The following is a 13,529-nucleotide window of genomic DNA, read 5'->3' as shown; positions in this document are numbered from 1 at the left end:
GTTACACATACTATTTAAATTAATTTATATCTTGCCAACAAATCTGCAATTATGAATTATACTTTGCCAATTATTGAAAAAATAAACGAATTTTACCAATGGTCTTTATCGATTTCAGGTAAGTAAATGTCTTAATAATATGTCATACATTTTATGTGCAAATTAATGTTAGGTATAAAAGTTAAAGTTCAAGAGTATAGTCATACTTATAGTTGCTACCGAATGCAGGTTTCATAGTAAGCTATAATCAGGTTGTTTGATAATTTGTAAAAAATTAACATTAGAATGTAAAAGTTAATTACAGGCTCAAAATTTACAAGTAAAATTATTGGTAATATTTAAATCTGGTGAATCCTTAATATTTGTGGTTTTATTTTTTAATCTAACCCCGGATCCACTTAGAATCGACTTTTGTGGGCTGGTACCGAATTCCGTCCCGGGCCCCCTATGGTTCCATAATTGAAGACCGAATTCCGTCTCGGAGGCGGAGCAACTATGTCTGAATTCCGTCCTACTACCTGTAACTATGATATATTTGGCAGTAATATTTTCCTTCACATTTTCTCCAGGCTTAGGACTGGCAGCTTTGCTGGCATGTTTAAAAATGTAAAATCCGGCAAAACAGCCTTATTTATTTATTATTGACATACGGAGCAAAAAAAAAAAACTCCACTTATAGTATATGCCATTTATGTATAAATATGACAGTCATATAAGTATTTTAATAAATTTAAGAGTATAAGTATAATATATGTTATTTGTAATTAGTATTTAAATTATTTTTTTTTTTTAATTATTATTTTTTAGATTTGAAATAGGCTGGTAAAAACTTAGACGACACCTGACTTTGGTATACACAATACATAGTATATAAATCGTTTCCGTTTTTATTGCGAATAATTGCGATAATACAAAGAAACGATACGCGTGATGTCAGGTGAAGCCTCTTGAAGTTCTATAAAATTGAACTTATATTAATACCGTCCAAGACTAGTCGGGACGGAATTCGAACATAGTTTATCTACCCCCGGGACGGAATTCAGACATAGTTGCTCCGCCTCCGGGACGAAATTCGGTCATTTACAGCAACTCGGGACGGAATTCGGCGATTGCCCTTTTGTGTAGTTATTTTTAACACCTGTCTGTGTTTTGAAAGTTACGCTTGTATTTTATTTAATTTTTTACTAATTATGGATCCGACAAAAAGCCCAATTCAATATTCACAGACACGCATAATTTGATTTCGTTATAAAATGATCCACGTTAAAAAAAATTTGAATTGTGTATCTCACATATAATCAATTCCTTAAATACGGATTCAAGGGGGGTGGTTCGCCCCTTCGCCCCTTCCTAAAATACGCCCATGTGATAGACTATCAATAAAATACTTATTCGGAACAAAACATGTAAGGATTAGTAATAAATAATGATGACATGATGATAAATAAAGAACATGAAATAATTCAATTTACCCAATAAATTAATAATATTAAAGATAGTAAAACATTAATTTATTTACTTATCCTATAGACTATAAGTTACCTATCAATAGGTTTAATGAAATAATAATGTAAATCTAATTAAATTAATACTTATAATATTATATTTGTATATTTAATACTTTACTGAACATATTTATAAAAATTGAATCATTATATTGATAGATGTTTGAAAAGTTTTGTTAACTATGCTGTTTTTATTTTCATATAGCTACTAATTTACTGTAATGTAAAAGTAAACAGTAAATTATTGTAAAGTTGTATAAAATAATATATATTTATAGCAGTTATTTATCTGTGCAACGAAAAAAAAAGATAAAGAAATTTATCATGTTTTAGAAAAAATATGTATTTACATACAAATTCCAGCTCTAGTAATGAGTATACAAACCATAACGGATACCTGATTCATAACGGGTACCTGAAATGTTGTAAATCGGATAATACCCGTAAAACCCGGGTACCCGCGTATCCGCGTATCAAGAGCACTATAGAAAACTCACAACCACGTTTGGAAAGTAGGTTGAGTGTTCGAAAATCAAGTGTCATAATGTCGAGTGTCATAAAATTAGTTGTTATAAAATTGTATGTTATATAAGTAATTTCTCATAAACGTCATCTGTAATTTTTTTTTTTATATAAAATGTATAATAAAAAATTATTCTTTAGATAACGATTTCATTTATTTTAAAAAATGACATAATATAATATAGTAACAATTAATAATACATCAGCTTTGTTAATACTTGAAAAATCTAAAATAATATGATAATATGATATAAATAAATAATCTAAAATATAACAATAAAATTTAAATAAATCTAAAATTTTAAATTAGAAGCGATAGCTCTTAAAAATTCACTTTGTCATAATGTCTACTCAGCAATATACATATTATATATATATATATATATATATATATATATATATATATATATATAATATATAGACTAATAACTATATAACAATCGTTACATTACCCCTTCCTTTTTGAATTTACATTAATTTATTATTAATTTTTAAAATATAGAAATATGAATAAGTGAGCACTACGTATGAATCATGGATGATGGTCCGATGATGGTCCGATTGATGTGATCTTTAGACGACTACCTCTTTTTTATATTTGTTCACCAATTTGTACCGCCAATAGTTATTATTGGTTACTTATTTACTTATTTACTTATTATATTATTACTTATTATTATTTTATAATTTTTCAAAATGGACATTTTCGTGATAATCATGGCGTACTTCATTGTACCTAAAATGTAAATTTCATTAATATTAATTTTATGGATTTTTTATGTAAATAATTTAATTATTTCATATGAACTTACCTTTTAACCATTATTCTTTAATTTCAATTTTGTTTTTAATTATGTTATAAATTTGCGTTTTACCACATTTATTAGTATTTATTAATGTTTTAACATTATTTCCTTTTTCACTTTCTTCTTTAACTTTTATTTTTTCATTTAAACTTTAACAAATCTTTGCAGGCATTTTAAAACATGTAAGATGAGACGAAACAATACAACAACTACCGTGCTTTTTTTTTCTTTGATTACTACGGTGCCAGTAATAAGTACTATTAATATAGATTCAAGATAAAATAAGTTATCACTTAATAAATTTTACTCGCTGACCTTAATAATTTGTTTAGATAAGACAGGATATACTGTACATACGTATACATAATCACTAATATGAACTTAATTAGTAATTTATTATTTAACCATCACACATATAAGTGGCCCAGTATATTTTCCCGATGGAAACACCTCCTTTTTTTGGTTAAAGGGTAATTTTATAATAACGGTTCATTTGAAAAATGTAATATATAATACATATTTTCTTTCTTCTACTGGATTCCGAAAAATAACTTGAACTTTTCATTTTTATTAAACTTCAAAATAGCTGTTTTATAAAACAAACTTTTATGAAATTAGTAAAGTATTGCAAATAAAAATACAACAATTATTTTCATAATTATAGCTAGTAAAAATTTAAAAAGAAGAAAAATATTTACGATTTCCTTTTTTGGGTATTGTAACAAATTAGATACATTTTTCAGCAACATAAACTTTAAATTGTATTATTTATATCGGTATTAATTTTTACTGTGATAGTGATTATAGACGCTGAAGCTGTACAAATTTGTTAATAAACTCATCAGTTTTAAAAATAAGAGATAAAAGTTATAAAATGATTACAAATCTATTGCAAGAGCCATTATATCTCGTACCTACGTATTACGTGTAATGCATTGATTTTATGAAATAAACCTAATTATATAAAAAATGCCCATTGTATAAAATCCTCAAGGTTTTTGAAGAATAAAATAACGAATTTCCAATATCTAAATAAAAATCAATACTAGGGTTCTTCAACGATATTGTTTTGAATATCGATATCATTTGGTTTTTTACGATATTGAATCGCGTATCGAATAAAAAAATGTACTATCGATATACTGACTGTTCTATAGTGAAATTATTGTTATCTAAAGTTTAAGTATATAGTATATATAAGTATTTGACATAATTCTTTATCTATGGTCTTTGTCATAGAACACGTTCTATGTCTCTGACAATTTAATTTGCTGGTTTACTGATAGTTCAAACAAAGAAGTTGGTATGGAGATCTAGTTGGTATAAATTCTAAACAAAATTATCATTCAACAGTAAACGCCACAAAGATCTAACTAGAAGTCTACTAAACTTTGTTGTTAGAGATGTACGGCCATTTAATCTTATCGAAGGAAAAGGTTTTAGAGACTTTATGCATTTGGCTGTTTCAGAATATGTTGTTCCTAGAATTGCGACCATAACAAGACTTTCTGATCATATAACATTGCAAGAAAGAAATAATTTTAAAATTCATCTTCAAAATATTCCTTATATTTGTTTTACAATTGATTTTTGGATATCACGTAACGTTAACAACTACTTAGGTGTGACATGTCATTTCATAGAAAACTGGACATTGAAATCTAGAGTATTAAAAACAGTAAACATTGAAGAGTTTCATATATCTTTGAACATAATTAATAATCTAAACATGATTATTAATGATATTTGGAAAATTGATGATAAAGTCTGTGCAATAGTGTGTGATTAAGCACCAAATATTACCAAGGCGGTCTTAGAATTGGGAGGGCAAGTTAATTTAGTTTGGTGTTCTGTTCGTAGCATGCAACTGGCTATTAATGCTGGACTTAAACACATCTCGATTGCAGAACTACTAATAAAACTACGTAAAGTAGTTGTTCAACACATTTTAGAAGAACAACAAGAAAAACTTAAAATTCCTAAAATAAAAACTAGTTTTTAGTTTTAAAAGAATGGCCTTTTGTGCATTGTTCAAGATGTGAATTTAAATTAGTTGTGTTTCCGCTATAAGATATTGAGAGTGAACAATTGCGACAAATTACTTGTTTTTTATTTATTATTACACCATTGGAATATATTGTAAACCTAAAGCTCTTCCATACATCACTCCGAGCACCAGCTAATGGCACAAGTTTATAATCAGCCATAATTAGTTAAAATATTAAAAAACAAAACAAATAAGAATATTTTTTACGAATTAAACAAAATTAATATTTAATATATTAATATTTATTAAATATATATTTTTTTTTTTTAATATTAAATATTATTTAATATTAAAAAAAAAAACACAATTTTAACGAACTAAATGCTTTACCATTGAATACTGCACCAGAACTATATCTCTTTTTAAAAGGGAACATACCGCTTTCGCGCATGTAGACTGATCGCTGTCAACCGTCCCGAATCCAATTTCTCCCACTTTCATTGAAACGAGACATCAATCGCGCACAACGGTCGCCGATCAAAGTTTGCCGACGAGTATACACCTAATTCCAATAACTTATTTACAATTAATAGATATCTGACCGGCGTTGCTTAGGTAGGAGCATTGGACAACTGGTGGGGGATCAGCGCCACCGAACCAAAATCAGTCGCGCGAGCGGTATGTTCTCTTTTGAAAAGAAGTTTAGAAACTACTTCTTTGTGATTTGTGTCATTAGTAAATTAATTGATTTTCCGTATCATTTGCTATTTTTAACCTAATCCCAAAATAAATATAAACCCATGGCTTAACAATGTGATCTTATAAATTATTACATCAGCTGTATATTAAATAATACATATACATGAAATTGAAATAATAAATATACAAAAGGGAAAATTGATTATCGATAATCGATATATAGTTCGATATATTTAGATTGTCGAAATTGAAATTTAATTAAAAAAGTTCGTGATATCGATATCGTTAAAGAACTCTAGTCAATACTAGTCAATACGATTAATATTTATAGAATGATTATTAAATAACTAATATTGTTGGGTGCAGTTTGATAATTGACAAAAATAGTCTCGAATTTTCTAGAATATTATGTCTTCTTATCAGAGATATTGTGTTTAATATTCTAGAACTGACCTATCGTACTACCTGTCTTCTAACCCGATGACGACCGGCTATAAATTCACGCCGTCATCACCAGGTACATATAGTTTATTTTAATTGGTTGCGCGATTACATTATAAGTGTCGTGTCATGTTCGGTTTTTGTATACGTTGGTTGTTGCCTTGTTTTGAATATAATAAAGTTTTATAATTTAATAAAGTCCACTTTTTTCTTTGATATTTTATATCCGGCACTAGTTGAAGCGTGGTCACCCCGACCAATTTTTGATTCGGGACCTCAATCAAACAAATATCTTTCAATCAAAATGATTTGAGATATGCGATTTTATTTTGTAACACGTATAAAACTTATTTGTGGCATTCTAGTCTTCAGAAATAGTTGTTTTTTAATTTTATTGAAATTACAAATTAAATAGTTATTTTTCTTAGCTAGTTAAGGGGTAAATTTAAACATACCAATGTCCCTTCATTTTTAAATTGCCCTAAAACTTGAAACTTTAAAAAAAATATTAACTGAAAGATTTCCATCAAGAAAGCATACTGGCCCACTCTATAAAAAAAATATGATATTTATTGACTTAAAATCCATTTAATATTAAATTTCTTTTTATATTTTAATCAACAAAATAAAAAGTGATGAAAATATATGTTGAATAATAATCTTTGGTATGGTTGCAGAAGTGCATATTATGTATGCACTCTCGCAAAATACATGTATAAAATTTATATATGTATATTAATTTACATTTAATTTGAACTTGTCGAGTTTAATCCAATTAAAAATAATATCTATCTATGTATGTTATAATACTTATAAAAGCAGTAGCGCACACAGGATTTTTTTTCAGGGGGGGGCAAAGTAAAAATATAACACATTTTACGATTAATAAAATTATGCAAATCCTTAATATATTTTGACTTAAATAATAGCATTGATAATTGAACAGACTATTCTATAATCAATGATACTAGGTATTTAATACTAGCTCTTCATATTTCAAATTTGTAAAATTTGTAAATTTTAACCTAGATATCGGAGAAAATTTCGGGGGGGAGGGGGGGGGTTAGAACAAAGTATAAACGAAACCTTTTATTTTTTGTTGCAGATGATCGAACAAAAGGTTGGTTGATGATTGATTCACCTGCACCAACAATTATTTACACAGTAATTTATTTTATAATCGTTGGTCTGGGCCCGAGATACATGAAAAATCGAAAACCGTTTGAGCTAACATTTATATTGATACAGTACAATGTTTTTATGACTCTGTTGAATTTATATATAGCTATTGAAGTATGCCGAATAATTTTATCTTTTGAAATTACTATACCAAATTAAAATTATGACATTTCATTTTCAGCTACTAGTGGTATCTAATCTTTTGCGTTATAGTTATGTTTGTCAACCACTTACATTTATGAATAATAACGACGAATTAAGGGTAATTTAGTTCTAAAAATAAACACATTTATAGCTTTTTGTATAGTATTTACGCGTAATTATTTTTCAATTTTTTTTTTTTGTATTTTGAATACTATAGAAACAGTATAAACAAGAATGTACATATGTATGAATAATATATAAATACAAAAAAATTGTTATTTTTGCATTTTTCAAATATTCATCTAGAAAATTTAATAATTTAATGTTTTATAATATTTTTTTATGTTTTATACTTTAGTTATTGAGAGCAGTTTGGTGGTTCTATTTTTCGAAACTCTTAGAGTTTTGGGATACGATATTCTTCATTCTCAGAAAAAAAGATAAACAACTTACTTTCCTACACGTTTATCATCATTCTACTATTTTCTGTTTGATGTGGATGATAGTGAAATGGGTTCCTAGTGGTTCGACGTTTTTACTGGCAATGATTAACAGTTTTATACACGTGCTTATGTATTCGTATTATGCCTTAAGCGCTTTGGGTCTAAAGATTGAAAAGTATTTATGGTGGAAAAAGTACTTGACCATAATACAATTGGTTTGTAAAAATGTTGATTAATTTTCATTTGTATTTAAATTATTCAATTTTAGATAATTTAATAGCTATTTAATTACACTTAATATAGATTCAATTTGCCTTTTGTCTATTTTGGTGTGTCCATGCAATTAAATCTGGATGTAAATATTCCATTTGGATGCAATATTTATTGGTGATTTACATGATTTCATTTATCGGATTATTTGGGAACTTTTATGTGAAAACTTATGTTCAAAAGGTAACATCAATATAATATTTATTTTTGTTTAATTAATTTGTTATGGGTTTATATATATATATATATATATTAGGTATATTAGAGTGATCTTGACTTACAGGAGAGGACATTAATATTTATTTTTATTTTCTTGAATCATAACCTTCCTCCCTTTATTTTGTTCGATACTATATAAAAGTAATTTAGGCAGAATTTAGTGTTGTAATATTTTTCCGTGTTTCAAGAGCATTAAAAAATTACTGATAATCGTATAATTCTGATTTTTTTAGTTTTAATCAAGAAATTTAATACGTATGATGAAAATGTACATTAACTTTATAAAATAAAAAAATATTATCTTTAACTATTTATATTACAATATTCCTCTTCATTTCATAACTCGTATAATATTTTGCATTTATTTCTTCAAAAATGTTTTTTGTAGTAATAAAACGTTTTTTTTGTGTTTAATTTTACAGAGTAAAAGTTACAAAGTTATCAAATGGAATCTTTTTTGTATTATATTTATAGGATTTATATTTAATATTATATATAGAATTGTTTTAGAACCTGTATTAAATAATTAGTGACATCGTCGAAAAAAAGTGTAGATAAAGCTCGAGTAGAGATTATATTAATCTTATTAATAGTTGAACATTATAATACTGTATTATAATCACTGTATAATAACTAGAGCAAGGACTTTCATGCATTTGCATATTTTTTCTGGTTAACTTTATCGTATGCTCGATAAGTACAAAATACATTTCATAACGTTTATGATGAAATACTCAAAGTTTTTTGTGCATGTTTTTGCATATTTGTATATTTTTTGGTTTAAGGGTCATATTTTTGATTATAAGAGCATATTTTAAGCTTTTAGTGCATATTTTGATGTTTTATCGAAAATCAAGCGCTTTGGTGAATTTTTTTTATGAATCAAGGTCAACAATTTGTTATAAACTTATAAAGACGAAGAGATAAATTTTATCTTAAAATAATAATAATGGTCAGTATTTATTAGGGGTGTCCCGATCATAGAACCGATACATGGTATCGGTCGATATTGGTGGTATCGGAAATATCAGTATCGGTTTATTTTCAAAACCGATATTTGAACCGATACCGCAAAAACTTTAAATGCTGTTATATCAGTTATTATTAATAACTGATATAACAGCATTTAAATTATGTAGTTGTACACTGGAGTTCTAAATTATTGGTTTTCATGGTAACTAAAGAAAAATGCATAGACTTCCTGTAATTGTTTCAGCTTCAAATTTAGAAAAACTCGTAGGACTCTTTTCTAATAATAAGCACTATAAATACAAGAAAACAAACATCTTCGACAGTATTCGATTTATTATAAGATTGCGATTTAATAAATAAAGTTCAAGCGTTTGTATGTGATTTCTCAGCGTCCAACAATGGTCGTTCGAATGGGACAAGTGTTTTTTTAGAATTATCAAATTGCGATATTTTATTTTTTACGTGTTTTCATTTTATATATTTGAATTAGTTTTCCAAGCAGTTTTTTTGAAAGTAACTGTTATGAATGTTCCTAATGTACCTTTATTCAATTGATTCAAAAATAACTAAAAAAATATAAGCTTTAGCAAATTTAGAATGTATTCTAATTTTTATATCTCATATGAAAATTTAAAGACGTATATTAAATTTCTTTATTTTGTATACAACGATTAAACTATAATATTTCCAGAAACAGCTATAGAGAATTTATCGAATTGGTTTTAATATCTCTAGAAAGTTTAAACTCCCTTTCCACCGTATATTTAAATTTCGATAATCAGTTGTTTATCATTTGGCACGATGGATAGAAAAGCTATTTATCGCCTTACAGTGTTATTATACAGTGATTAATTTAAATTTACTACAAGAGAATTAAATTAACTTGAAGAAGTATGTTATTTAATACTATCTATAAGCGTTGTTCACAGTTTCAAATTTACTAACACCACCTATAAAATATTTATTACTTTAAAAAAAAAAATTTGGAAGATTATGGATTAAAATAATGGATTAGAAGATGTTGCCATGAAGAAATATATCAATCATGTGTGGTATTTGATCGAAGAAAATATTGTGGAAATTAATAGGTTTTACAAGAATACGGTAATGCATACTCCGAGTGTAACACTGAAATTAAAAAAAAAAATATTACTATTAATTTCACTGACATATTTATATTGTTTCATAACTGTATGAGTTATTTCTTTTATAATTCTGTGGAAAAAGTTTTACATGTTCCATTAAAATACACGTATTATTGAAAAATAATATTTTTTAAAAAATATATGCTAACAAATTAATGAATTCGATTGTAACAATAGAACTATCAATGAAAAGATATATTTATTAATGAGATAATTCTATAAAATTAAATTTAAAATAATTTATAAAAAAACTCATAATTCTACCTTCAACAGTTTGTTAAATTAATTAAAACAATTTAAAGGCAAAATGTTCACCAAATAAGTAAAAAATTAATTTTGTTTTTTCATAAAAAAATGGACTTTTCAATCTTTTTGAGGCACGGAAAGAGGGTAAGTCATCATCATCAAATTCTACCTAAATTACTTTTATATGATATCAAATAAAATTGCGGTTAAATATAACCAAGCATGAAATATTCATTGATAAAAATTAAGGACCTCTCTAATACATATATATGTATATATATACGAGTATGTAGATAGTGGTGTATTTTCATATTATGTGTGTGGTTGATGGCGCTAGGGGTTAAATTTTTCTAAAAAATAAGTGATTTTATAATATTATAAAAAATATGTGTAAGGTATGAATTAATAATTATATTATTAATATTAATTGTAATGAAGAGTTATTTACAATCACATTATATAAATTAACGTTTTCTTTCTCTGTACCATCGTAGATTTATAACTTTTGAACTTTTTTTTTTAATGAATTAAAAATAAATTGTCAGTGTACATATAAAGTCAATAAGGTCGTAAATGAATATGAAAAAATAAAATTCCCACTATTTTTTTTTTCATATATAGTCGCGATTTTATTGACTTTGTAAATGTCCTATTGATAAGTTTTTAATATGAGACTGGTCGTACTACACAAATATAATAACACTCCAAAATAAACTTTTATTTATTTAATCATTTTTTACTAAGAGTATATATAAAAACTATTTATTTATTTATGTATAAATTTACAAGTATTAATGATTTTATAATTTATAATTTTAATTATATTAATAAAAACGTCTTCATTTTTTTTCAACTGTAAATAAATGTACTTCTGCTAAACATTTAGCTGTGTTACAAATTATTATTGTAATATTATAATGTAATCTAATATGATCTTATTTACTACTATAATATGTAATGTTTGTTTTTAAATTTAACATGCCTGTTTGTTTTAGGGCACAAACAATAATTCCAATGTCAGCAGAAAGTACGAGTATACAGAAAATAGCGTATGCACGTCGAAAAAAAATCATTAGTATCCTAAAAATAATTGTTGTAGTTATATTACGTATTTATGAAATTTGATTAACTTTTCTCGAGAAGCATATACAAAAATGCGTAAGAACTGAAAATAATTTGTTCTTATTCATCATGTTTATGTATTTTATATCTTAATCTAAAATAAAATGTATGCTAATAGTATATTATATAAACTATGTAATTTTGTGACTTGTTTTCGTAAAACTCTTCATAGTCTTCTTCATTGGTATTAATAATTGTTATATTCCTGCTCACGATTATTCAAATGATCTATTTTTTGTTAAAAAAATTAAATACTAACAAGGTATTAGGAATATAAATAACGCGGAAAAGTGTTTACATTAAATGTAAATTATGTAACAGCCACTATAAGGACTTAAGTATTTACTTTTAATGTTCATATAAAAATATTTTATTATATTTTTTATTTGATCTGCATCGTGTTATTAAACCAATTTTCTAATTTAGCAAGTAGATAACGAGTATTTTAAAATAATAAATGTATAAATCCTTTGGTCATTTTACTGAAATAATGTATGTTAGCTTATTTCTAGATTCTAGACAGACAATGTTTTCTGACAATAGATGACAATAGACATATTTTGATAGGGACCCAATTGATTACCATGTACGTATGCAAATCGGTAAAATGATTCAAAACCTTTTAATGTTCAATTAATATTATAAGCAAAAAATGATTTCAATATAATATAATATGCAAACAATGTTTTTGTAAAAAATATTACTTATTTCTACATATGTAATTTAATATGTAACATAATAATGTTTCACCATATGAAAAAAAATAGTAATTATAATACTTGTGTATTGTTTTAAATTAAATTATTTGAATAATCGTGTTTTAAATAATGGTAAAAAATGAAAATGAAAAAATAATGTTTTTTCTTTTTTTTTTTTTTTAACATATTTTATAACTTTCATATTATAAAAAAAAAAAAATGCATTACACATGAGCTATTATAATTCTTAAGATAACGTTCCTACACTACCTTGATGTATGGGAACATTTAAGTATTATGTCAGCAGACCAGGGAGATAAGGGATTCGAAAAATCTGATTGTACTTACTGAATTTGAATTGCCTAATACTGTACTTATATGAGGGGAAGGGGCTAAATCTCAAATCTGGTGTCAACATCGTATTTATAAAATTAAAGAGAATAAGGCAAAAGTCCATTAATTATTGACAGTATCATACGTGGCTGATTTTTATTCTTATTTTATCTTTATTTTATAATTGAAGAAAATAATTTTATTAATAAAAATAAAAGAATTTATGGGGATATATGTGGTATAGTCATTGTCTGAAGTACATCGACATGAGGAGATGGGGGTACACAATTCTAAATATGTGCTGATGTTCTAGTTGAATCAGTAACGTAGCTATATAGGAAAGGGCCCCCGTGGCAGTAAATAAACTACGTCCTCTGACTAATATTATCTTTACACGAAAATTAAAAATACACATGTAATATAGTTCTGTCGGATGTGAATATTTTCTATGAAACTATAAATATTTAATAATAAACAGATAATTGATAAACATATGTTAATAAAAGAAAATCCAGCTTGTCATTATGAAAACTATAGTTACCACATTATATTATTATTGTTATTAATTAATTTATTTTAAATTATTATATTTATTATAACTTACTAACATGTATTTTCTTCTACTTCTTCTCCTTTACCATTCTCCCAAATATTTAGGGTCCGCCACCCTTGTCCTAAACCTCCACTCGTCTCGTTTTTTTACATCACCTATTTTATCTTCCTAACACGTATATAATCAAATTCATAATATTTTACGTGCTTTAATAATAACAAATTGATTTATACATAATATTTATC

General features: G+C 25.8%; 1 protein-coding gene across 2 annotated transcripts in view; it reads left to right on the top strand.

The window, feature by feature from the left end:
- LOC112687049 (elongation of very long chain fatty acids protein 4-like) overlaps positions 1 to 11,833 on the top strand; it is a 32,412-nt gene extending 20,579 nt beyond the window's left edge. The window contains exons 1-6 of one of the 2 annotated variants that reach the window (XM_025559579.1): positions 33 to 118; positions 7,066 to 7,253; positions 7,321 to 7,401; positions 7,642 to 7,941; positions 8,030 to 8,179; positions 11,574 to 11,833. In XM_025559579.1, coding sequence (XP_025415364.1) covers positions 52 to 118; positions 7,066 to 7,253; positions 7,321 to 7,401; positions 7,642 to 7,941; positions 8,030 to 8,179; positions 11,574 to 11,654 — 867 coding nt within the window. In that variant the 5' untranslated portion in view covers positions 33 to 51 and the 3' untranslated portion in view covers positions 11,655 to 11,833. Of the gene's footprint in view, positions 1 to 32; positions 119 to 7,065; positions 7,254 to 7,320; positions 7,402 to 7,641; positions 7,942 to 8,029; positions 8,180 to 11,573 lie in introns of those variants that run through there. The other variant, XM_025559577.1, reaches the window with a different exon arrangement.
- Positions 11,834 to 13,529: the final 1,696 nt, after the last annotated feature.

This window comes from Sipha flava, unplaced genomic scaffold (genome assembly GCF_003268045.1).
Source record: "Sipha flava isolate LNK unplaced genomic scaffold, YSA_version1 32_pilon_pilon, whole genome shotgun sequence".
Lineage (NCBI taxonomy): Eukaryota > Metazoa > Arthropoda > Insecta > Hemiptera > Aphididae > Sipha > Sipha flava.
The sequence above is the reverse complement of the archived record's forward strand: the minus strand, read 5'-3'. Positions and strand labels throughout refer to the sequence as shown.